This window comes from Anomaloglossus baeobatrachus, chromosome 6 (genome assembly GCF_048569485.1).
Source record: "Anomaloglossus baeobatrachus isolate aAnoBae1 chromosome 6, aAnoBae1.hap1, whole genome shotgun sequence".
NCBI lineage: Eukaryota > Metazoa > Chordata > Amphibia > Anura > Aromobatidae > Anomaloglossus > Anomaloglossus baeobatrachus.
Window position 1 is genome coordinate 73,300,088 of NC_134358.1, and position 26,487 is coordinate 73,326,574.

General features: G+C 50.5%; 1 protein-coding gene across 1 annotated transcript in view; it reads right to left on the reverse strand.

Moving 5' to 3' along the window:
* GRHL2 (grainyhead like transcription factor 2) overlaps positions 1–26,487 on the reverse strand; it is a 213,684-nt gene that overhangs the window by 77,686 nt on the left and 109,511 nt on the right. Inside the window, exons 7-8 of the mRNA XM_075353034.1 lie at positions 11,199–11,310; positions 9,490–9,584 (exon numbers count right to left, since the gene is read on the reverse strand). Coding sequence (XP_075209149.1) covers positions 9,490–9,584; positions 11,199–11,310 — 207 coding nt within the window. The remainder of the gene's footprint in view (positions 1–9,489; positions 9,585–11,198; positions 11,311–26,487) is intronic.

Genomic DNA, 26,487 nt, shown 5'->3' on the forward strand with positions numbered 1-26,487 from the left:
GGTGAAACGTTTTCTGTAAGACTTCATACGGTTGGCTCACACTGCTGGTAGTATGTTGGCCCATTCCTCCATGCAGATCTCATCTATAGCAGTGATGTTTTGGGCCTGCCGCTAGGCAATAGGACTTTTAACTCCCTCCAAAGGTTTTCTATGGGGTTGAGATCTGGAGACTGGCTAGGCCACTCCAGGACCTTCATATGCTTTTTACGAAGCCACTCCTTCATTGCCCTGGCAGTGTGCTTGAGATCATTATCATGCTGAAAGACTCAGGCACGTTTTATCTTCAATGCCCTTGCTGATTAAAGGAGGTTTGCACTCAAAATCTCATGATACATGGCCCTATTCATTCTTTCATATACACAGATCAGTTGTCCTTGTTCCTTTGCAGAGAAACAGCCCCAAAGCATGATGTTGCTACCCCCATGCTTCACAGTAGTTGTGGTGTTCTTTGGATGCAACTCAGCATTCTGTCTCCTCCAGACACAACGAGTTGTGTTTCTACCAAACAGTTCTAGTGTGGTTTCATCAGACCAGATGACATTCTCCCAATACTCTTCTGGATAATCCAAATGCTCTCTAGCAAACTTCAGATGGGCCCAGACATGTACTGGCTTAAACAGGGGGACATGTCTGACAATGCAGGATCTGAGTCCCTGGTGGTGTACGGTGTTACTGATGGTAGCCTTTGTTATGGTGGTCCCAGCTCTATGCAGGTCATTCACTAGGTCCCCCGTGTGGTTTTGGGATTTTTTTGCTCGCCATTCTTGTGATCACTTTGACTCCACGGGGTGAGATCTTGCATGGAGCCCCAGATCGACGGAGCTTATCAGTAGTTTTGTATGTCTTCCATTTTCTTATTATTGCTCCCTCAGTTTGTCGCGGGCGGAGGAGGGGACGCTGCGCTCTCCCACTGCTCGGGTCCGGCGGCTGCTGCCGCTGCTCGGTGGTGGCTTGAGCGGTGGGCCGGATCCCGGGGACTCGAGCGGCGTTCCTCGCCCGTGAGTGAAAAGGGGATTTGATTGTGGGGATTTGGTTATTGTCTGTGACGCCACCCACGGTTGTGGTGATATTGGTGACACCACCGCTGCTCTGGATGGGGATCCCAGGACGATGACAGGGAACAGCTTTGATGTTAGTTCTCCCCTCCGTGGGTAGGGGGTTGGTTGTCCCGGGGCCCGGTGATGGGGTAGGGATGGATGACAGGCGGGTTACGGGGCCTGGTGAGGTGCAGGGTCGCGGGGGCACGGTGGTACTCACTCAGCCAATGATGAGGACACAGTTCTCGGTAAAACACACGGCTGGATGGACGGGTCCCACAGACGGCTGCGGTGTTGTTTCTCCTGGCAGGTTGATGGTGACTGCCTTTCCCTGCACCTGTGTAGTTTAACGGTTCCAATGGGTTCCCACCGGTAACCCGCTCCCCAGCTTGGATGGTTGCCGAAGGAGCCCCTTTTGCCCACAGGCTCTGGCCCTAGGAACTTTAGCCTTGGCGGTGACTGTGTTTCCCTCTCTCGGTTGGACGGTTGCCTTCTGACGGGACTTGGCTGCTGGGAAACCCAGGAGGTTCCCTTCGCTAACGGATTTGGCAAATTCACGGCGACTCCTAGCCTTGCCAGGGTTCGTAAGCCCCTGCCGGATGGTGCTGGCTTCTCTTTGCGTACCGGTCCGGTACCGCCGGGCCACCGCCCGTCCACGGTCCTTACGGTTAGCTCCAATAGGCCACTCCTGCAGACGGTCACCACCGTCTGCCAACCTTGCTGATCCATCCGGGCCACACACCTGGACCAACTTCAGTCTGCTCTACTACCACTTTCCTTCCTTCCACTTTCCACTCTCAAACTGATCTGTCTGCTTTTTCCGCCTCCAGGACTCCTCGGTGGGCGGGGCCAACCACCTGGCCCACCCCTGGTGTGGACATCAGCCCCTGGAGGAAGGCAATAAGGCTATGTGTCCACGGTAGAATGTTGCTGCAGATTTTTCTGCATGAAAATCCGCGGCTTTCCCGCAAAATCCGCACCTTTTCAAAGGTGCGGATTTACCGTGGATTTTTTTTTCCCCAATTCTGAAGCCAAAATCCGGATCAAAATCTGCAACAATAATTGACATGTTGCAGATTTTTCCGGATCAAAATCCGCACCAAATCCGCCGCGGAAAAATCCGCAGCATGGGCACAGCATTTCCAAAAAGCCATAGAAATGGCTGGGAAGTGCCGCTGCTGCAGATTTTCGGAAAATCAGCGGCTTTTCAGCGAGAAATCCGCGGCAAAATCCGCGCATTTTCCGCAGCGTGGGCACATAGCCTAAGGGTTTGTGTCTGACTTCGTGCCTGACCGGGAGTGTGGGGTGTGTGGGTGTTGTTCTCTGTGGCCCCTGGCTTGGCCAGGTCGCCACAAGTTCATCACACCAAGCTGCTTGCCTATTGCAGATTCAGTCTTCCCAGCCTGGTGCAGGGCTACAATTTTGTTTCTGGTGTCCTTTGACAGCTCTTTGGTCATTACCATAGTGGAGTTTGGAATGTGACTGTTTGAACTTGTTATCGGTATAAAAGACACCTGTCCACAACCTCAAACAGATGCCATTACTACAGGTAATGAGTGGAGGACAGAAGAGCCTCTTAAAGAAGAGGTTCCAGGTCTGTGAGAGCCAGAAATCTTGCATGTTTTTAGGTGACCAAATACTTATTTTCCACCATAATTTGCAAACAAAAATCTTGCCAAATCAGACGCGGTGATTTTCTGGATTTGTTTCCTCATTTTGTCTCTCATAGTTGTGGTCACCTATGATGTCAATTACAGGCCGACCTCATCTTCTTAAGTGGGAGAACTTACACAATTCGTGGCTGACTAGACACTTTTTTTCTCCACTGTATAATTCTGCGCTCAATCACTTTTAAAGAAAACTCATGAGCTCTCCCAACAAATCCCATAAACATAATTCTCCTCATTCTCCTTCTAAATGGACAATCAGTAGTAATGGTGTCAGATTGTATATTATATACATATCAGGGACCGATCGTTGGAGGGGACACTAAATATTTATTACATTATGTACATATCTCTACTTACTGCACAGTTAATTTTTAGCAGCCATTTAAGGTTTGGTAGTATTAACTATAGTGTTCTTCAAAGTCCAAAATAATATATGCTCCTAAATCAGTATTTTATCTCAGTTCTGAGAACCTCCAGAACCATTTTTTCCATATTCTATAAGCATCTGTTTAGGTCTGTCACTATTAGTACTGGCCTGGGCCAACTCAAAGTCCCATGTCTTGCAGTACCACCTATATGTTGATGACACTCAGATCTACCTCTCTGGCCCAGATGTTACTTCTCTGTTGTCCAGAATCCCAGAGTGTCTATGTCGCGGGTGGAGGGGACGCGCTCGCCACGCTCGGGTCCGGGGCTTCTGCTGCTGCTGTTCAGTGGCTCGAGCGGTGGACCGGACCCGGGGACTGGAGCAGCGCTCCTCACCCGTGAGTGAAAAGGGGTGGTTTGTTTAGGGAGATTGTTCGTGACACCACCCACGGGACGTGGTGATGATGGCACCATCGCTGCTGGTAACGGGGATCCCGGGAGAGATGGTAGAGTGCAGCTGAGATGTTGTCCCCTCCGTGGGTAGGGGGTTGGTGATACCGGGGCCCGGTGGTGTAACGGGGAGGCCGGATGGCTGGGGTGCAGGGGCAGCGCGGTGCCCGTATGGCTCTGGTGTACTCACTCAGATTACCAAAGACTCAGTCATTGTCTAACCAAACGGCTGGATGGACGGGTCCCGCAGCCGGCTGCAGTGTTGTTGTTGTGCTCTCCCCAGACCGCTGATGGTGGCTGTCTTTCCCTGCACCTTTTAGAAAGTTCTTGACTCCTCTGGTTGCCCACCGGTAGTCCGCTCCCCGGCGTATAGGTGCCGTAGGAGCCCGTTTTGCCCGCAGGCGCTGGCCCTTGGATCTCTAGCCTGTGGCGGTGGCTGTATATCCTCTCTGGGTGGACGGTTGCCTTCAATCGGGACTTGGTTGTCAGGGAAACCCGGGGGTTCCTGTCACATTCGGATTTGACTATTGACGGCGGCTCCAAGCCTGGTCGGGGTCCGATGGCCCTGCCTGTGTGCTTAGCTTCATTCCATTCCCCGGTCTGGTACCGGCGGGCCGTCGCCCGACCCCGGTCCTTACGGCTCAGCGGAGTTCCACTAACTCCTGCAGACGGCCACCACCGTCTGCCAACCTTGCTGTCAGTGTCTGGGCTCCAACCTAGACACTTCAAGTGTTCACTCCTCTCACTTTCACCTCCAAGACTGAACTGACACTTTTCCCGCCTCCAGGCCTGTGAACTCCTCGGTGGGTGGGGCCAACTGCCTGGCTCCGCCCCACCTGGTATGGACATCAGACCCTGGAGGGAGGCAACAAGGGTTTTTGGTTTGGCTGGTGTAACTGCCTAGGGTGGGGGTGTGTGTGTTGGTATGTATGTGACTACCTGGCTAGTCCAAGGCGTCACATCTATCCTCCTTCTCCTCTCGCTTCCTAAAGCTCAATGTGGCCAAAACTGAACTAACCAACTTTTCTACATCTCACCTATGTTCCTTACCTTATCTATATACTACAATAAATATCATCACGCTCTTCCCAGTACCCGAAGTCTGCTGCCTCGGAGTAACCCTCAACTCCGCTTTGTCCTTCATATCATACTGGGCATTTTGGGTCTCCGTCCATTCACAACCATAAACAGATCACCTTCGGGGGAGGCAGGGAGGGTTTTTTTTCATTTTTTTTTGGGGGAGGGGGGAGAGCAATACTACATCAGATCACGCTGCTGATACCCCCAGGGACAGCCGATCAAACACTACAAGTGTCTTGCACTGGGCTGAGCACCGGGCGTACCTGAGCACAGTGATGCTCACACCAGTGGTCATCATATGTAAAGCACCAGAACTCCGAATTCGAACATTGATTTTTTGTAATGTCCCGTGTTTGGTGCCAACACCGAACTTCGTTCGGATTCTCTCATCTCTAGTTTTAACGTAAAACAATCCATGCACTTGAAGCTTGTATTTGACCCATCTCCTTACATTCAAAGTTTGGAGTATGCATATGGTGTCCTGATAATACCAGCATACACCTCCGAAATAACTCAGTGCCCAAACAACAATGCTCAATGTCGAAAAACAGATGGTCGGGGGCTCTATGGTACCCCCCACGCTGTAAGGCAGGTCTGTACAGAGCCCCTTTAAGATGGTCCCACTGTTGTAATCATTCACAGCAGTGTAATGTCTCCCACGGAGGACAAAGTGGTGGAAATTAAACATAAGAACAGTAAATTGTGCGTCTGTGTTGGGGTAACATGAGATCTGGTATTTACACAATAATAATCCTGCATAGCCGGGGACAGGGAGGAGCGCGCCGGAGACAAGAGCCATTAACCCATGAAGTAGCCCAATCTTCTTATATGCTGAGCGGCTGCTGCAGCAATCATGCACAGACCACCAAGATTCACTTATCTTCATTTATTAGATTTATTGTCACCATCACAGAGAAGGGCTAGAGAGTCAGTGATGATCTCCGCTCCCTGCCGGCCCCCCGGTGTCCTCCTAATCCTCCCACATTAATGTCAGTGCTTAATTTGGGTTATGATCTCAAAGCCATTTAGGTATGTACTGTATCTGTCACGCTAGGTATGGGGAAGTACCAAGCGAAAAGGATAGGAAACCCCGTGTCTAGGGAGAGGGAAGTCTGTGACCCCTGACCAAACCCACTGCTGGTTCCTGGGGTTCCTCACCACCCTAGATAGCTTCCACACCTATGTGTCAAGCCGGATACTTGACCCTAGGCATCCCTAGTGCTGGACCCTAAATGGACCCTAAATAGGCAACGGGTGGGATGAGCTCTTAGTCAACCCCACTAAACACTAAAAAAGACACAAGGAGGACAGACAGGGGGAAATGCAAGAACTACTTATCCACAGATGACTCAGGCAGAAGTTCAGCAAAGTTTCAGCAACGATACTACAGATGAGTACAGGCCACCTGCTTGCAACCAGAGCTTGTATGAACTGAATAATATCACCAGCATAAGTTCAGGGAAGATGGGAGTATCTAAGGACAATACTGATAATCAACATCTGGATGGAAGGAGAGCTCCGCTGGGTCCTAAAGGAGAAGAGATGAAAACCCAGCAGGAAAGCTACCAAGTACAATGAATACTAACAGCAGGAACAACAGAAAGTCAGGGAGCAGTTTGCGCAGCCAAACACTGTGACCTTCTATTGCAAGAAACCACATGACTGTCTGTCATCCGTGACACATCTGTGACACTATCATTTACAACATATACTGTACTTCTAACCCGAAAAGATGAGCAAAAAAATTGTAAATTTAAATTAGCAAAATTCGTCAACATAAATTTAGAATCCAATTTTTTTGAGATTCGATTCACAGCAATCCAGCAAATTTTGCTGTTCTGCCCCTACAGTTCCACGTTTGGTACTTGAAGTATTTTGCCCCAACAGACTGCGTAAAGCCAAATCAGAGCTGGAAAACTAAACATCAGAAGACCGGACAGGGAGCAATGGTGCAGTGATTTTATTTACGACTGGGTTTTTTTTGCCGAGATGTGACATTTTAGTGAAATAGATGACTTTTTGTTTTAAAAATTAGCACAAAAAGGTAAAAAAGACAAAAATATTTTTTTTATTATTATTTTATGCAAAATTCATGAGCCCCGTGCGCCATTTGGAAAAAAACATCAACAATTAAAAACAAAAGAAAAGGAACTTTAAATATAACCACAAATGATGAATCGGGCCCTTTATATTTTGCAGAGCTGCCCCCCTCTCGGATTTTATGGTCTAGTGTTTGATGAATGATAAGACAGAGGTCATTATGAAAGGGAATGCTTCATTGTGGCAAGTCTGAACCAGTTTTTTGCATATAACGATCACAGAATAAAAAATATGACTAAAGTTCAGGGAACAGCATAGCAGTGATTACTAATACCTGGCGTGCCTAAATCTGTGATTATCAGTGGTGAATATATGTCGCGGGCGGAGGGGCCGTGCTCGCTATGCTCGGGTTCAGGGCTGCTGCTGCTCGGTGGCTCGAGCGGTGGGCCGACCCGGGGACTCGAGCAGCGCTCCTTGCCCACGAGTGAAAAGGGGGTGGTTTGTTTTGGGAGATAGTTCGTGACACCATCCACGGGTCGTGGTGATAATGGGCAACACCGCTGCTGGTGATGGGGATTCCGGGAGCGATGGCAGGGAGCAGCTAGGATGTTGGTTCCCCCTCCGTGGGTAGGGGTTGGTGATCCCTGGGCCCGGTGGTGATACGGGGAGGCAGGAAGGCTGGGGTGCAGGGTTGCAGGGTTGCAGGGGCAGCGCGGCGCAGTGCCGGAGGGCACTGTTGTACTCACTCAGGCACAGATTCACAGAGTCTCTGGTAAACCAAACGGCTGGATGGACGGGTCCCGCAGCCGACTGCAGTGTCTTTGCTGTTTCCGGACAGGTTGATGGTGGCTGTCTTTCCTTGCACCGTTGTGTAAGAATTGACTCCGATGGTTTCCCAACGGTAGTCCACTCCCCGGTGTGTATGTACCGAAGGAGCCCGGTTGCCCGCAGGCGCTGGCCCTTGGATCTCTAGCCTATGGTGGTGGCTTTTTATCCTCACTGTGTGGACTGTTGCCTTCTGTCGGGTCTTGGGTGTTAGGAAACCCTTGGGGTTCCGGTCACTCTCGGATTTGACCGTTGTCGGTGGCTCCCAGCCTAGTCGGGGTCCGATGGCCCTGCCTTTGTGCTTCGCTTCACTCCGCTCCCCGGTTCGGTATCGGCAGGCCACCCCCCGACCCCAGTCCTACGGTTCCGCAGAGGTCCACTAACTCCTGCAGACGGCCACCACCGTCTGCCGACCTTGCTGACAGTGCCTGGGCTCCTACCCAGACACTAGCAGTTTCTTTCCTCCACTTCTCAACTCCACTCCACTTGAACTCCAAACTCTAACTCAACTGACTGCTTTTCCCGCCTCCAGGCCTGTGAACTCCTCGGTGGGTGGGGCCAACCGCCTGGCTCCGCCTCACCTGGTGTGGACATGAGACCCTGGAGGGAGGCAACAAGGATTTTGTTTGACTGATGTAGACTATCCAGGGAAGGGTGTGTGTGTGATGTTATGTCTGTGACTACCTGGCTAGTCCATCTCATCTCATACAACCCCTTAAAAATCTTCATACCCTATTTTGTTTTTTGAAATGTTGTAGAGCTTATTCAATGGGGATTTTTAGACAAGTTCTCAACACCTCAACCATTAAACTGGGGGACGCAGTCTACCTGTTTTGAGCCCCCATATTCCATGGGCCCTCTAGTAGATGCATGGTTGAGAACTAGTTAGGATATGGTGCTCAGTCAATACCATCCAAAACAAACAAACAAACCTATTTCCAATTACTGGAAGCTATAGACCTAAAATAATTAGCCTAATAATGATCTAACTAGAAGCAATGGATCAGCAGATTGCTATATAGTTTCATACTGTACATCCAGAGGCTGAAACCCCTCCAGAGGACATCCTGATCCCACAAGTAGAGGATAGCGCACTGACACAATGACCCCCAGCTGTCCCGAAAAAAGTGAGCCAGCCTTGGATTTGGGGGATATTCTGGGAGGTGGACATGATTTCAACTTTATCTACAACTTTAACAGATGCCGTTGAATATAGTGGTGGTGTCATCATCTGAGGGAAAGGGACACTAGAAGCAGCATACTAAGCTGGGGGGCTGTGTGGACATATTTGGGAAGACACTGTGGGGTCATCTCTCATGGAGAACTGTAGTGGCATCATGTTGTGTGGAAACATTTTGTGGAGGAGTCAGTGGGGCATCATGTTGTGTGAAAGTTACTACAAAATATTGTGCGTGGAGGATCATTGTGTGTGGGGGCACTGGAGAGGCTTCATTGTGTGTGAGGGGGGCGAGGCTAGGGGGATTATACTGTGTGAAAGCACTCGTGTGTGGGAGGAATCAATGTGCTGGGGCATTGTGGGTGTTTCATGGTGTAGGGGGCTCTAGGAACATCACATTGTTTGGGGGCAATGTGTGTGAGGGAATCTGGGGCATCAGAATTAGGGACATTTAACTGTGTGGTGACACCAAGGAGCTTCATTAGGGGCACTATTTATTGTGTAGGTGCACAAAAAAAAAAAAAAAAGACTGGGATGGATTACGGATATGGCTTAGCTTCCCTAAAAACATGTCTGTGCTGCAAAAGGTGTCCCTCTCTGATGTCCTTCATGGTTGGAAGGTAAGTAACTGTAAAGACCCGAGCACCGGAGTTACGTGGACATGATCAGGACCGGTTGTGAGACATTAGATGGACACCAGAACCCTACAATTCACCGATCAGAAGCAGAAAAATGGCAGGAAAAAAATTACAACATTCATGTAAGCGCTGAACACGTCCAGTTTATGTGGATTACTGCTTCCTCTTCATACAGACAGGGAAAGGTAGTAACAAGTTTCGCTTACCTTGGCTTCTTCATTGACATCCCAGGTGAAGGACACCGCATTGTAAGCGATTTCTTCAATGTTCCCAATAGTGTTAAAACTTTCCTTGTAGTCAGCTGTCAAATAGATGGTAAATGTATTAGTTAATTAATGGTCTTATTGAGGTTTGTTTGGTAGTAAAATGGACTATGGAGGGTGCCAGTCAGGGTAGCTCCAGCATTAAATAGAGGATGTTATGTGGGGCTGATAATGTTGCCAGAAATGTCCGAGCAGAATGGAGAAATGGATTGGATGACAGGATGACACCGTCTGCTAGTGAATCACAAGGTTCAAATACTTGTATATTGCGTGGAAGCGCTGTTTAAAGGGAATCTCTCACCAAGTTTTTGTAACCTAATCAGACAGTAGTGTGACGCCCAGGCCTATCAGGTCGTCTCAGAGTATTGTGCAATCTGCCCTTCTGTGCAATATCCACCTCCTCTTTGGTTAAGGGTCCCTAACTATTGGGAACAAGCTAATCAAAACCCTAGGAACACTGTACACCAGACACACCAGTGGACGGTCTGAGTGGAATAGGGTCGCTCACTGGGGGGGTTGGTAAGGAGTACGGAGCCCTCTCTAGCCATCGTGGATCTGGATCCGAGCAGCCCGGCTGCTGACGCGGTAGGCGACACGGTAGCATACTATAAGGGCAGAAACCCTGATTCCAGCGATGTATCACTTACTAGGCTGCATGCTGTAGTTTTTAGAAAACCACTGTTTTATTAGCAGAATATCACTAAAAAGTACTAGTAAACTTGCGGCAATGTAGTACAACCTTGCCCCCATTAAAGCGAACCTGTCACCAGTTTTTTGTCCTATAAGCTGCAGCCATCCCCAGTGGGCTCTTATATACAGCATTCTAACATGTTGTATATAAGAGCCCAGGCCGCTGTGTAGAACATAAAAATCACTTTATATTACTCACCTAAACTGCTCGCTGCGGTAGATGTGGCTCAAATGGGCATCTTCGTCCTCTGGTGCTAGCGCCTCCTCTTTCCGCCATCTTCGTCCTCCTTCTGAAGCCTGTGTGCATGACGCGTCTACGTCATACACACTCGCTGGTCCCGCACAGGCACACTACAATTTTTTGATCTGCCCTGCTCAGGCTGAATGTCGGACGCATCATGCACTGCGGCTTCAGAAGATGAGCGACAATGATGGCCGAAAAAGGAGGCGCCGGCACCGGAGGACGAAGTTGTCCATTTGAGCCACATCCACTGCAGCGACCAGTTTGGGTGAGTATTATAAAGTGTTTTTTATGTTTTACACAGCGGCCTGGGCTTTTATTTACAGCATTCTAACATACTGTATATAAGAGCCCGGTGGTGGTGGCCACAGCTTATAGGGCAAAAAACTGGTGACAGGTTCCCTTTAATGATAGGAAGCTTTCTGCCTATACACAAAGTACAGAGAAAGCTGCCAATCACTGGGGTGGGTGGTGTTATACAGAGTTCAGCATTCAAAGAACTGGTAGATCTGAAGCAGATAAATCTGAGAATTTTTCAAAACTGCAGCAAGCAGCCCAGTATGTGATACATTCCTGGAATCAGGGTCTCTGCCTCTACATCATGCTGCTGACAGATGGGGTAGACAAATCTGGTGACAGATTGCAAAGAGCTGAAATAAGCTTTAAGGCATCGTATAATTTTACAGCAAATGGCATATAGGCATATTTGAGCTATTGTTACCAATGTCAAGCACGCGCTGCTTCGCCGTGTGCTGGCGGGAATGCCAGTATTTCCAGTACTTTAATTGTTCATCTCGATTCTTGTCCTCGCTGAACACAACCATAACAACACTCTAGGGAAAAAAAAAAAGTAAAATATTAAAGACACACAGAGAGAGGAATACTGTATATTTGGCTGGTTTTTACCAAGTTATGATGTCTGATTACGGGCAGAATACAGCGTTCTGATATTTTCACCAGTCCAATAGACAATGAATAGAAAGGAAAAAAGCCATCCGTACAGAGCCCAAATATGTGAAGGAGAGCCTGAAACGAGCACCACCCGACTCGTTATATCAGCGGCACTCATCTGCCCATGTGAACCTGCATTTACATGTTGATAATAAAGTACAGATAATACAGCCTCCCTGTGTCTGAAAATCACAGGCTAAGGCTGGACCACTGTGAAGCCCCACAGGTGTTGTATCGGTGCATACCTTCAGGGACTCCACGTAGCTGGTGCTGGTCACAGGTAGGGAATCTTCGGTTTTGATCGTGACGCCACTCTCAGTATTGCGGTCAGTGGGGACCGCCACTGCAGGTTAGGGGACACCTGGGGCTGATGGTGTGTGCAGTTAGTTGGAATAGCCTCCTGAGAGTGAGGCAAGCCCCAGGGCCCGGTGTAAGTTTGTAGTACCACAAGGCGCAGAATGACTCACACAGGCAGAACTGTCTTTCAAGGGCTTTACTCACATTTGATGGCAGGGTGAGTAGCCCGGGCGTAGCTGGGATGAACCAGGTGGGAACCAGGTATCCTTCAGGCTGACTTTATGAGGGTGACTACTGACTCGCCTTCCTTAGCCCTTGGTGGTTTGGGGTGACCCCGACTTTTAGTCCCTATGGGGGTCACCCAGGGAAGATGCTGCAGCCTCTCTCTCCCCTTCGTTCGCCGTATGCTTGTTCCCCGGACCAGGCCACTCCAGCTGCTTGCCTCCTGTGACCTATGGGCCCTCGCTGTGGTTACGTGGCTGCGGCTTTTGTGGTGTTGTGGTGTGGGCTTTGAGAGCCCCACACCGGCAGGTTTAGCAGGGAAAGGTGGATCTATCCTTGCTTCGGGATCTGCCGCCCGGTTGGGCCTGGTGCTCTCTAGCAGTCTCCTTACTTCCCACTCCGTGCTTTCTCTCTAGCTGAAGCTGGCTTTCAGGTAGCACTCCTAGTTGACCGTTCTCCCCCGTCTGTAGCCACTGCGCGGACGCTGTCAGATTGCACAGCTCCAGGGATCTGCTCCTCACTTGAGCTCCCTGGACTCTACACTGAACTGGCTCACTGCTCCTCCTCTCCTGTTCTTGCCTACGCCACCTAGCAACCAGATTCTCTTACCACACCCCTTGAGAGGAGATGGAGGCTCTACCCCCTCCACTATTCCAGTGAAGGTGAAGGCTTGCCCCCTCCTGGGATCCCCAGGGGTCCTCTCATGGGTACATGTGTGAGACCTGATCACTATGCGCCTGTGTTCCACACCCCTGTCAGCCTTCTGGATTACCTGTATTGTACTGTCCCCAGCATGGGTGCAGTACTCAGTGGTGCCTGACCAGGTCAGGGGCGCCACATTCCCCCTTAGTTATCACCAGCACGTCCTCGGGCTGCAAGACAACATTTTAAAATGCATAAAACATTAAAACATGGTAAAACATTTAAAAGCACCAGGTACCATACATCACCACCCTCCACCCACAAGTCCGTTAACCCACCCAAAACCCTTTCACGTTGGCCGCGACTTCAGCCACTTCTGGCAGGATGTAGAGGCGGCTTACTTGGGCTGGTGGTTTTCAGGGTATACCTGGCCTGGTGGATCCGCGCCTTCAGCCTCTTCTGGCAGGATGCAGAGGCGGCCTCCACAGTTGGTGCTGACCAGGTACCCTCTTTGTAGTGGTGAGCCAAGGCCCCATAAATAGGCGTGCTCTCTGGTTGCAGGTGAGCCAAGGCCCTATATACGGACGGGCTCCTCCTGGTTGCAGACGAGCCAAGCCCCTAAACAGGCTGACTCTGGTGGCGGTGGTGCCCTCTGGTGTAACTATTTACACTGCGAGAGTTTGTGGCTATAGCCAGTTCATAGCCTTAAGGTTTATGGTTTTCTCACAATAGTTCTTGTGGGCACATGCTTAAACGTGAACGTTGCAAAACAAAACTTTTTCAAACTGGTCAAAACAGTAACTTCTCTTCTTACTTCGCTTTTCTCTACTCCTCTTTACCAGGGCTTGGGCCTGCTGGGCTGCGGCACCTGTTGCTTTCTGGCTCTCTGTCGTCGTCTGTGGTTGTTTCCTCTGTAGGTTCCTTGTCTTTTCTCTCTTGATCTTCATCTGTGTCTCTATCTCTGTCTTTTCTTTCCTCTTTGGGACATGGTGCTACGTCTAAGGCATAGTAGCCCCTTTCTCCTTGATGCAAGGTGAACTGTACTGCGTCTCCAATTTTCAAATTTCTGCCTGAATGTCCTCTGGGCAGGTGGGCTTGAACATCTCTCCGATTCACAAATATGCCCTCTTTTATTCCTCTTACTACAATAAAGCCGTATCCGCTTTTCAAATTGAAGTCCTCTACTACTCCTCTGTAAAGGGGTCCTCTGACCTGGGCTTTGGATCTTCTCAGGGCTCGTTTTTCTTGCAGGTCTCTGGCTGTGACTTCTCTCTGCTCTGGAGACTGTGGTGTTGGAGGATACTTTGTTCTGCTGCGCCGTGTCTTGCGGGCTGGGTTCATGCCTGCGGGCTCCCAGGTGAGGTCTTTGGGCTGATCTTCGTCAGCAGACGGGGTCAGGTCTTCCTCATCCCAGCGAGAATAGGGCAGCATCTCTGGCTCTGGGTATGGGTCCACTGCTGGTGGCACTGGAGTCGGAGTCAGCCCCTCAGCTTCCTGGCCTCCCCTCCCCCTTAGTTCTTCGCTGCACTCTGGTTGTGGCAGCGCTGGGGATGAGTGTTCTTCAGCTGGCCCAGGTGGTGGACTCTCCGGCGCAGCTGCAGGGGTTGCCTGAATCTCCTTGGGGGTATACGGAGGGAGCAGATACCGATCCACCATCTCTTGTGGGAACTGGGCCTCTAGGTCAGCCTTCAGCTTCCAGTATTCGGGGTCCTCTCCTATCAGGGTCTTCCTAGCAGGGACCTCTTTGGACTGGGGAGCGGTGTCTGCTCTGGCCTTGCAGGCCGGGGTAAATGATGAGGTAATCTCTTCTTGGCGGGCCGCGCCCGGCATGGCGGCGGTCTGGTCTTGGCGGGCCGCGCCCGGCATGGCGGCGGCCTGGATCGGCGTCGCAGCTGCGATGGGATCTGTGCAGGCTGGGCTGGACGTCGCTGCAGCAGTCTGGGCTTGGCGGGCCGCGCCTGGCGTGGCTGCGGCCTGGTTCAGCACCTCACTTGCGGCGCGGACGAGCGTTGCTGCGGCGGTGGGGTCTCGGCGGGCCGGGCCTAGCAGGGCGGCGGCCTGGGTCAGCGTTACGCCTGCGACGCGGATGAGGGTCGCGGTGGCAGCCGGTTCTTTGCGGGCCGGACTGGGCGTTGCTGCAGGGACCGGGTCTTGGTGGGCCGAGCAGGGCATCGCTGCGGCCGCTGGGGCTTGGAGGGCCGCACCTGGCGTGGCTGCGGCCTGCTTCAGCGTCGCCGCACCGGACGCCTCTTCGGGGACCGCGGGCGTGGCAGCAGGGGTCGGGGCACTTGCGCTGGCCGGGGCATCACTCGACTCACCCACCGGTGGCAGCATCGGGGTCTGCGTCATCGCCGTCCTGCCTGGCACTCGGCGCGCGGCTCTCCTTTCATAGGCCCGAACCGCCGCGGTCATCTCCAGCATTTCCATTCGTTCTTCCCGGATCTGCTCCACAACCCGGGTCTCCAGTCGGTCGCAGAACTGGGCCAGCTCCTGATACCACCAGGCAGCGGAGCCCGGTTCTGGATTTCTGCGGTCAGACGCCATTTCTTCTGCGCCCTCTTCTGCACGACTCTCCAGCTGTGGACTCGCCGTTGCCTCTGATAGCAAGCTGTTCAGTTTCTGCTCTGCCTCTTTCAGCAGCTCCTCTCCCAGCAGCAGGCTTGTGGCTCTCTTTCCTTCCCGCCGTCTCTGGACGCTTCCACTCTCATAGCTGGCAAGGTCAGAACTCTGCAGGGGATCTCTGGGTAGCCACACCTCTTCGTGGGCGGTAACTTCTTCCAGCGCGGGCTGCTGTTGTTTTTCAGCGCGCTTTTCATGGTGGCAATATGGCGGCGCTTCCAATTTTTCAAGCGGACCGCCCAGGCACATGGTCACCTGTCTGGACAGGTCTAGTCCTTATCCTGTTCGTGACGCCAGATGTGAAGCCCCACAGGTGTTGTATCGGTGCATACCTTCAGGGACTCCACGTAGCTGGTGCTGGTCACAGGTAGGGAATCTTCGGTTTTGATCGTGACGCCACTCTCAGTATTGCGGTCAGTGGGGACCGCCACTGCAGGTTAGGGGACACCTGGGGCTGATGGTGTGTGCAGTTAGTTGGAATAGCCTCCTGAGAGTGAGGCAAGCCCCAGGGCCCGGTGTAAGTTTGTAGTACCACAAGGCGCAGAATGACTCACACAGGCAGAACTGTCTTTCAAGGGCTTTACTCACATTTGATGGCAGGGTGAGTAGCCCGGGCGTAGCTGGGATGAACCAGGTGGGAACCAGGTATCCTTCAGGCTGACTTTATGAGGGTGACTACTGACTCGCCTTCCTTAGCCCTTGGTGGTTTGGGGTGACCCCGACTTTTAGTCCCTATGGGGGTCACCCAGGGAAGATGCTGCAGCCTCTCTCTCCCCTTCGTTCGCCGTATGCTTGTTCCCCGGACCAGGCCACTCCAGCTGCTTGCCTCCTGTGACCTATGGGCCCTCGCTGTGGTTACGTGGCTGCGGCTTTTGTGGTGTTGTGGTGTGGGCTTTGAGAGCCCCACACCGGCAGGTTTAGCAGGGAAAGGTGGATCTATCCTTGCTTCGGGATCTGCCGCCCGGTTGGGCCTGGTGCTCTCTAGCAGTCTCCTTACTTCCCACTCCGTGCTTTCTCTCTAGCTGAAGCTGGCTTTCAGGTAGCACTCCTAGTTGACCGTTCTCCCCCGTCTGTAGCCACTGCGCGGACGCTGTCAGATTGCACAGCTCCAGGGATCTGCTCCTCACTTGAGCTCCCTGGACTCTACACTGAACTGGCTCACTGCTCCTCCTCTCCTGTTCTTGCCTACGCCACCTAGCAACCAGATTCTCTTACCACACCCCTTGAGAGGAGATGGAGGCTCTACCCCCTCCACTATTCCAGTGAAGGTGAAGGCTTGCCCCCTCCTGGGATCCCCAGGGGTCCTCTCATGGGTACATGTGTGAGACCTGATCACTATGCGCCTGTGTTCCACACCCCTGTCAGCCTTCTGGATTACCTGTATTGTACTGTCCCCAGCATGGGTGCAGTACTCAGTGGTGCCTGACCAGGTCAGGGGCGCCACACCACCTCTTTACTATTTTTTAAAAACTGATATATTCCCAGACAGTACCTCCTCCCTGACTCTACATCTATTTCATGTTCACACAGTCCTTTGTCTATCTTTTGCTGTCTATTATAAGGCAGGGGTCAGGAACCTTTGGTCTTTGGGCCGTAAACATAAACCCTTTATCCAGACCCGGGCAGATTCCTGGGGGCCGCAGTGCTCGGGCCGGCAGCTGCATCATGCTGGCTGCTGGCCCTTTAAATTCTTTTCATTCAATTTAATACTGAACACTACATGCAAGTACTAAAGGATTATATCCGGAAACTGGCCAGTGCCAGTAGCAGCACGTACAATATGGCGGAGTTAGCCTGGATCCGTTTCCACCCCCAGATGAAGAAATCAGCAGCCTCAGCATCTCCAGTGATGTATATACAGCAGCCTTCATGTCTCCCATTATGTATATACCGCAACCTCAGCATCTCCAGTGAAATATATACCGTAGCTCCAGAGGTTTCAATTTTATATATACCACAGCCCACATGTCTCCAGTGATGTATATACAGCACCCCCCATGTCTCCAGTGATGTATATACTGCAGACCTCATGTCTCCATTGATTTATATACCACAGTCCCATGTCTCCAGTGATATATAAATTGCAGCCCATGTCTCCAGTGATGTATAAACTGCAGCCCCATGTCTCCAGTGATGTATATAACGTGAGCAGTGATGGATTTCCCACTGTGAGAAAATATACATCGGTGTGTATATATATATATATATATATATATATATATATATATATATATATATATATATATATATATATATATATATATATATATATATATATATATATATATATATATATATATATATATATATATATATATATATATATATATATATATATACACACACACATATATATATATATATATATACATACATATATATATATGTGTATATACAAAGCAAGAAGGCCTGCGGAGACACCATCACGTTTCTCAACGCTGGCAGGAAACTAGCCAGGTCTTTCACCGGGAAGGAACAACCACGGGAAGGGCAATCTCCAGTCAAGGAGACCACCTATGCCAAACATGGTATCCATCCACAGACAGCCGTTTCGGGGTATTTGCCCCTCATCAGTGTGGAGTAGGAATCTGGCTAGTGGGACATTGCCTAGTAAAAGACCGGGGTATTTACTAGGCAATGTCCCACTAGCCAGATTCCTACTCCAACCTGCAGGTTAATCAGAAGTTTCCCAAACAATGCGCTGCCTAAACAATGCTCCGATATTAGGATCCGTGCACTTTCTTGCTCGGCCGCTGTTTACGCCCCTTTTTTCGGTGTCGGGCTCTCTACAAGTAAGAACAGGAATTCTGTCACCATCAAACACTTTCATAGGAAGAATTTTCACAAGAACAGCCACTCCTTGGTAAGCTATACCGGTCTTTGCATTCCTTCAGAATTCCCTCCTGAGATTTTTTCTTTTCTTCGCACAGTACAGCTTTTCCACATTCTTCATAGTGAAACATTTTTCTCCCCATTTTATGGAATTTGTTTCCATTCAAAAAAAAATTGTATCAAACTTGTTTCTCCACTTGACTTATTTTCCTACTTTAGTGCATGTTCACATTGTGCTTTATTCCTTTACTTTTTTCCTCATGAGCGCTGGAAGGAAAAACGCTGTATACATTTAATTGAATGTGTTAAAAAAAAAATGGATTTAGATTGGTAGTATGAGATACCCACAACCACTTTCTTCTAGGAGCAGCGCCACTCTTGTCCTCCGGATGTGTCTGGCATTGCAGCTCTTAAAGGGAATATGTCAGCAGGTTTTTGCTATGTAGGTTGAAGACAGCATGCTGAAAGGGTTAACACAGAGAATTCAGGGATGCCCGTCTTGTCACAGTCCTATCTGTTGTTTATTTGCTATGTTTGTTTAACCAGCAGGGCCCTTATTGCAGGACTACCATGTCACATGCATGGCAGTCTGGCACGCGCCCTCCTCTGATTGACACCTTTTGGTCACTGTACAATCTCTATACGGAGCCTGCTGTGGGCAGGAGCAGCTCTCAGCTCTGCTACTGTCATGCTAGGTAGGATGTACCAAGCAAATGGCAAAAGGGAAGGGAAATCCTCTGTCTAGGGAAAGAAAAGATAGTGACACCTGACCAAACTCACTGCTGGTCCCTCGCCACCCTATATAGGTTCAGAACCTATGCGGCGAATCAGATACCTGACCCTACGTATCCCTAGTGCTGGGCCCTAAATAGGGAATGGGTGGGATGAGCTCTTTGTCAACCCCACTAAACACTAGGGAAGACACAAGGAGGACACAGGGGAAAAAGCATGAACTACTTATCCACAGATGACTCAGAATGTTCAGCAAAGCTTCAGCAATGATACCACAGATGAGTACAAGCCACCTGCTTGCAATCAAGGCTTGAATGAACTGAAAAATATAACCAGCACCAGTCCAAAGAAAGAAGGGGTATTTAATCACCAAGAGTATTGTGATGTCAACAGCTGTGTTATGATTCACGGACGGAGGAGGATCAAAAAATGCAGAATCCCAAATAGTAACAGAGTGGCTGGAACCTTAACGGATTCCAGACCTAATCCTGACTCACAACTAGAAGTAGCCGTGGGGCGTGCCTACGATGACCTAGTCGTCTCGACACAGCCGGAGAACTAAATATTCTCACAGATCGAAATATAAGAAAGCTAATCTGCCTCGGCGCAATCCCCAAAGATAGATATATAGCCCCCCCCACATGTAAAGGCTACGGTAATATAGAAAAACACAATACAAAGCCAGGAAAGACAGATTCAGCAAAGGTGAGGCCCAAACTATCTTTATAGAAAAGGATAGGAAGGAGCACTGTCTGCAACCGTAAAAAAAACCCCCTAATAAATACCAGCACTTCTGAAATGGAATAATCCTGAGGTCACACAACCTCTGCCCCACTGAATCAGCACTCAAATATTACTTGGATCCAAAAACACTAATACAGATGAGGGACTGAATTAATACCAAGCATGACAAACACAATACCTTACAGAATCATGGAGCTAAGTATACAGACACTCCCAGCAGGGAATGATCCCATTCCACTAAGAACTCCACACAAGAGAAAATAGGAATCAAGCATTAGTATTAAGCAGAAAAAAACAACAAGAAAGTGGAAAACAAAACAGCAGAGGTACAAAGGCCACTTATCTGAGAGGAGTTCTGGCTGTGAGCAGAGCTGGTTACAGAATGTCCTTAACACACAGGAGACCATTGAGTACCGGCAAGTAACAAGAGAAAACTACTCAGTTAAATAGTCCCAATCTGACCCCGATTGCCAGTCCTCTACAAGTGTCATTTTCATTCCACAAATCAACTGCACCGCCAGCACTGACCACAAGAGGGAACCCCAAACTGGAAAACGTATTCACAACACAGCTGTGTGGAAGTCAAGCTCCTGCTGTGTCCAAAAGGGGAAGAGATAAATCCAGCAGGAAAGCTACCTATACCAATGAATACTGACAGCAGAAACAATGGAAAGTCAGGGAGCATTCTGCACAGCCAAACACTGACCTTCTATGGCCAGAAACCACATGACTGTGTCACCCAAGATATACCCGTGACAGCTACATGGCTACATGCAGCCAGTAATCTAAGTGATACATCGTTGGATTCAGGATCTCTTTGCCTACATCATGCTGCTCTTAGATGAGATAGCAAAAGCCTGTTGACAGATTCCCTTTAACCCCAGTGACAAATTATTGACTTCAAATAATGTAATAGCCTATCATACATTGGGGGCTAATCATTATGCCTATGTGCCATAAAAGGATCCCCTTGTGTACCAGCACTCTCTCGTATAATCTACAGGCCCTAACCAGAAAACTTAAAGGGATTTTTCCATGAAAAACACTTAAGTTATAATCAATAACACTGCCAAGACATGTCTAAATATAGGAACTCCATATGATATATAGTCACCATAGGTCAATATGTAGAGGCTAAAAGCCACATTGTTCACCTCACCTTTGTTGTAATGTTTACCTAAGGTATGGTTGCCTTTCCTTAAGTCTTTCAACAACAGAATCTATAGTATAGTCACAACCGGACTGCGCCCTCTGTTAACATGAAAGTCAACCCTAAATGTGAATTTCCATTGCTAGCAATATACGATCACATCGGAGGCACACCTCCGCCCAAGGTTATATAGAAACCACATACACAAAGCTGACTCGCATGGATTGAAGAGAAGGCAGAGATGACGAGCTTGCGTCCAAAAACGTGGGTGACGAGAAGACTCAAAAATAGACGTTGACGAATACAATTGTTTTTAGATCCTTTCTTGATATATCCCGAGATGTGTTACAGACTTTGAGAGAAAAAAGCAAAAAACAACACTATCTTTTTGATACTCTGTCGGGAGAGGTCTATGCTGTATGTGGGCCGCTCCTGCAGCAGTCGGACTGCTCGGTTCCGGGATTGCTGTGGCTCAAGGATCTCCGGACCCGGGGGCTTGTGGCAACTCGAAAATAAAAGGGGACTATTTACAGGGGATTAGTGTTCGTGACGCCACCCGTGGTTCGCGGTAAGGGGGAGTACCGACGCTGCCGATGGGAGTACCCGGGGGAGATGGAGTGGGGCAGCCAGATGACGTTCCCTCCATGGGTAGGGGAAGGCCCCGGAACTCTGGATGGTAGAGGTGCAGGGGAGCGTGGTGCAGACCATGCAGCAGGCAGGACGCAAGTGGGGGGGTGGGGGGGGGCAGCGTACTCACTCAGGCCGTGTGGATGTTGGAGCGACCATCAAGTAGACTCAGACACATGAGTAAACCAAGTCTCTGGGTGCCGCTGCCACTTGGGGGCGCTCGTCCGAGAATCCGTTCCCGTTGGTATTGCTGAAGGTCCTGACCTGCCTCCTTACACTGGTGTTTAGACGTTTCTGAGTGACCCCTCGGCCTGAAGCTTTCAGGGTCCTGCTCCCTATATGTTGATAGAGGAGCTGTGCTCTTGATGGCTGACACTTGGGATTTCAGTGGGCCACATCGTCTCGTGTTGGTACCTTCGATCTCTGAGCTCTTGGGGAAAGTTCATAAAGAGACTATCCTCCACAGGTTAATTATAAGGTTGCGTGAAGCTACTCCCTGATCTAGGGTCCAGTACCTCGCAGTGCTTGGTACCAGTCCGGTTACTAGATATTCCGGTGCTGACTGTTCTCCAAAACTAAGTCTGGCTCCTTTCTCCAATACCCTGCGACTGGGTCTCCGACTCCTCCGGTCCCAGACCACCGTCTGCGACCTAGCCAAAGTCTCCCAGGGAGCTACAACTCCCCTAGCTCCTCACTCTCTGAGGGCTACCACTCAGCTGACTAAGTCCCTCTCACCAGTCTGCCTGACCCCTAAGCGGGTGGCCCTATTCCAGCTAGACCGCTCACTGGTGTGCCTGACAGGGTGTGGTGTGAGGTGACTAGGATTTGAATGCTGATGGAAGCAATACCAAAAGTTTGGATTCAAGAACCATGGAGGGTGGGTTCTGCACCATAAAAAAAAAAAGGAGTGTAGTTGCCTGTGACACTCAGACTAGTCCAGGGGCGTCACATGTGTGTCTATTAGAGTGAGGTTTATGGCAAACTTGAAAAATGGGGGCTCAAGGAGGGTTGAACCCATCAATGAATAAAAGAAGATCTTGTCACTTCAAAATAGATATAAGGAATTCATTGTAGAGGCAAGTCCAGAAAAATGATGTTTCACCCACCATATTTGGGTCTTCATCAAACACAATTGATTGTTGTACAGGATATGCCTTTAATTTGGTGTGCCCTCCAACATTGTGTACTGCGCCATTATATCCATACATCACAGTAGTCTGATTTTTCTGTAAATCTCTCGGTGAATTTTCATAGTATCATCATCTTAAAGGCATATCCTGTACAAGAATCTATTGTGTCTGATGAAGACCCAAATGAAGGGGTCGAAACGTTACCATCTTTCTGGACTGCCTGTACAATATATTCCTTACATCTTTTTTGGTGTGCCAAGTTTTTCTTTTATCAGTTTGCTACTATGTCCATTGAATTTGGAGTCCATAAAAGGGTTTTCCTATACATTTATCCAAGAATAGGTGATAATGTTTGATTGCTTGGTTTTAAAGTCGAGACCCACATTGGGCCCAAGTGTGAGATGTACGTAAATAAAGCAATGAGTGCACATGCTCAGTACCACTCACACAGAGGACTTTAGGCTCCCCAACTCCTGTGATCAGAGAGGTCTCTCTATTAGGAGCCCCTGCAGTCACATAGTTATCCATATCCAGTAAATAGGTAATATATTGTTTATGGGGCAACCCTTTCAATTTTGGCAAAGGTAATGAGGAACCAACTGTAAAATGGTGGTGTAAAATATTGTGAGAAATTCTTTAGTGAAACAATGAAGAGGTGTCCTACAGTTTTCCATATGCATCTGTGGCGCCCCTGCGGCTTTAGGCGCCACAGGGTACTGTACCTCAACCAGGGTGCAGTATTCATCTCGAATACGGAGGAGGTCCTCACTGGTAAACCCTCACAACACGTTCAACACAACTCGTGAGCTCTGTCCCTGGGACCGGGCCAGGGTAGGTGCCAGGGGTGGCCATCATGAGGTATGGGATCTCTTGCCCACTAGTTAAAAAACCCGGGAGGCGGGGCACCTGCAGAGGAAGTGAGGAGCTATCACACACAGCATTCAGTTAGCTCCAGGCGCAGCAAGTGTAGCACCCACGGGGCAAGGGGTTAACTTTACTCGTCACCGGGCTCGGTGATGTCGGGTCTGAGGATGTCACGGGTGGCCATCGCCCGGTTTCGTGGCCCCGAGGTGTACAATAAAGAAGGGTTGGGAGGTGATGATGGTGGAGGATTTGTCTCGTGACGCCACCTGCGATACGTGGCAAGGGAATAGCCGCCACTGCTGTCGCTGTCCTCCGGGGCGGATGGTAATAGCAGCTAAGATGTTTCTGTTCCTCACAGGTGGAGCGGGCCCCGGGGAGGATGATAGAGTGGTAGTCTATAGTGTTGTACACTGGAGAATGTAACTGAGGACGCCGACAGTAACTGGACGACACAGGCTGGTAGTTTCCTTTTACCTTTCACTGGTCGGTTGTTATAGTCCCAGGTTACAGTGGTCCGGTCGGCCGGGGAGCAGTGAGAAGTCCCTTCTCTACCAGGTATGTTGGAGGCCTTCCTTAATGTGCTCTCAATGTGGGTCGCTGTGGCCTGGAGCAGCACAGCATCCCTCTTCCTAGGTGCAATTTGCCTTGTCCCTTGTGGCGGGCAGCGTGAGCCAGATGTAGGGCCCGCTGGTACTTCTGCGGCCCGGGGCTCTATTATGCTTCTGTGCCTTGGGAGTCTTTGTTGGGCCAGGTGGCGTGGAACCTCCTGCCCTCCGGGTTTACTGCTGGGCCGTTAGTAACTGACAGTCGAGGACCCGGTGTCCTGATTCAGTGCTCGGTCCTGGAAAACTTGAGACAGCTCTTAAACAGCGACCGTTTCCTTTCACTGCTGCTAGAGTTCGGAGTTCTCTCTTACTGTTTCACTTTCTCTAACCCCTCCCCAGCACAGAATGCACAGAGAAGCACGCCCCAAACAGGACTTGAGCTCCCCCTTCTGGCCTGGATTAGGAAGTGTTGTGTGTGTGCGCGCGATTGTACCATGCATAGGTCTCCCCGCTGCTTCCAGGCATAGCATTGCCCTGCGGAGAGGAGAACAACGCCACTGTGGCTCCCATGACCACTGGGGTGCCACACAAGCGCCAGGTCAGACTCAGCAAGACACGTCGCAAGACACTGCATAGAAAGGGGGGTGGGCCGTGGTCCAGAGCTGGAGGCTCGGCCTGGGTTCTTAGCAAGAAGGGGGATCCCAGGGTTCGTGGGGAGTGCAGCAGGCACCTGTGACCTGTTCCACAGCCCAGGAGCTGGGGTGGAGGGAAGACCACTGCAAAGGACACACAGAAGGAGACAAGCCTTGACCTCTGAACTATCCGGGATCGGCTGGAGCCCATCACAGCAGAACACGGCACCCCAAAGCCGCTGTAACATCAGTGGGTAAAGAACTTGAATTGCACCCGCTGTGTCGTCCCATCATTGCCGGCGCTGCCATCATAACGCTCCTGCGCCATAGGCGACTACTACTCCCAACATCCTTCCTTGGGCCTAGCTATACCTATGGAGAGCTGCAACACCTGAGTTGCGTCACCATCTGCACCAGAAGAGAGACTTTCTGCAGCGGCGGCTACAAACTGGCCGCACACCACGGGTTGCATCACAAATAACTACTCCCATCATCCCCATCCCCAATTTATTGACACCGCCGGGGTCACGGAACGGGGCCAGGCCACTGTGACAACCCAAATCGGCACCGACCCTGTGACTAGTAACCCCAGAGACCCTGTGGGCACGTCACATCTGCGAGCTCAGAGGCAATATGCAGTTTACTTGCTTTACCTGGGTATTACCTACAAATATTCACCTGCCTAGAGGCATCACCTTTGGACATATGGAAGGGAATGTGAGCCGCAGCCCAGCGTATGCGCCTTTGTGCTGCATCACCCACAACGCCATCTTACAAAGGAAACATTATCACCTGTGAAAGATATGTCTGATGTACGTACAGTGCTGATGATCACTTGCAGATGTTCCCCCCGGGGTTCTTACTCTAACACCTGTAGCCGCCGCTTTATTGTAAATGGTTGTAAAGGGAAACTCAATAACAACTTTCCGTTACAGTGTGGATAGATGCACGCACTGGGATCGTGATCACAGCCACACCTCAGCCTGGTCACAAATTTCCAGAAAATTGTTAGGCTGAGTTGTAAAATTTATGTAAATTGAGTAGATTTGTCCACTAAAGTTCTGGGTAGGATTCTCTGACCATGTGGCAGTTTCTAAAAGAAATCGGATTACAGAGAACGATCCTCCTTCTCTTCATGTCTGTTTTAGAAAATACTTGTGTTCCCCATAAAATAGCAATTCTTAAGTAAAGTCCCCCATACACAGTAGATATCGGTAAATCAATCTGTCTTGACTCTCCTATAAACTGGAACACTTGGCTTAGCCAAACACTCCTGTGACCCCGGTGAGAGAAGCGCTGCCAGACTCCTCTGTCTCCCTTCAGACTCTTCTGTGTCCCACCCTGCAGAGCCCTATGTCTCCCTCCCCACAGACCCCTCCCTCTCTGCAGACCCCTACCTCCCCGCAGACCCCTCCCACTCTCCATCCCCGCAGACCCCCTCTCTCCCTCCCTGCAGACCCCCCCTCTCTCCCTCCCCACAGACCCATCCCTCTCTCCCTCCCTCCCCACAGACCCCCCCCCTCTCCCTCCCCACAGACCCCCCTCTCTCCCTCCCTCCCCACAGACCCCTCCTGTCTCTCCCTCCCTCCCCACAGACCCCTCCTGTCTCTCCCTCCCTCCCCACAGACCCCTCCCTCTCTCCCTCCCCGCAGACCCCCTCCCTCTCTCCCTCCCCGCAGACCCCCTCCCTCTCTCCCTCCCCGCAGACCCCCTCCCTCTCTCCCTCCCCGCAGACCCCCTCCCTCTCTCCCTCCCCGCAGACCCCCTACCTCTCTCCCTCCCCGCAGACCCCCTCCCTCTCTCCCTCCCCGCAAACCCCCTACCTCTCCGCAAACCCCCTCCCTCTCTCCCTCCCCGCAAACCCCCTCCCTCTCTCCCTCCCGGCAAACCCCCTTCCTCTCTCCCTCCCGGCAAACCCCCTTCCTCTCTCCCTCTTGGCAAACCCCCTTCCTCTCTCCCTCCCGGCAAACCCCCTCCCTCTCTCCGTCCCCGCAAACCCCCTCCCGCAGACCCTCTCCCTCTC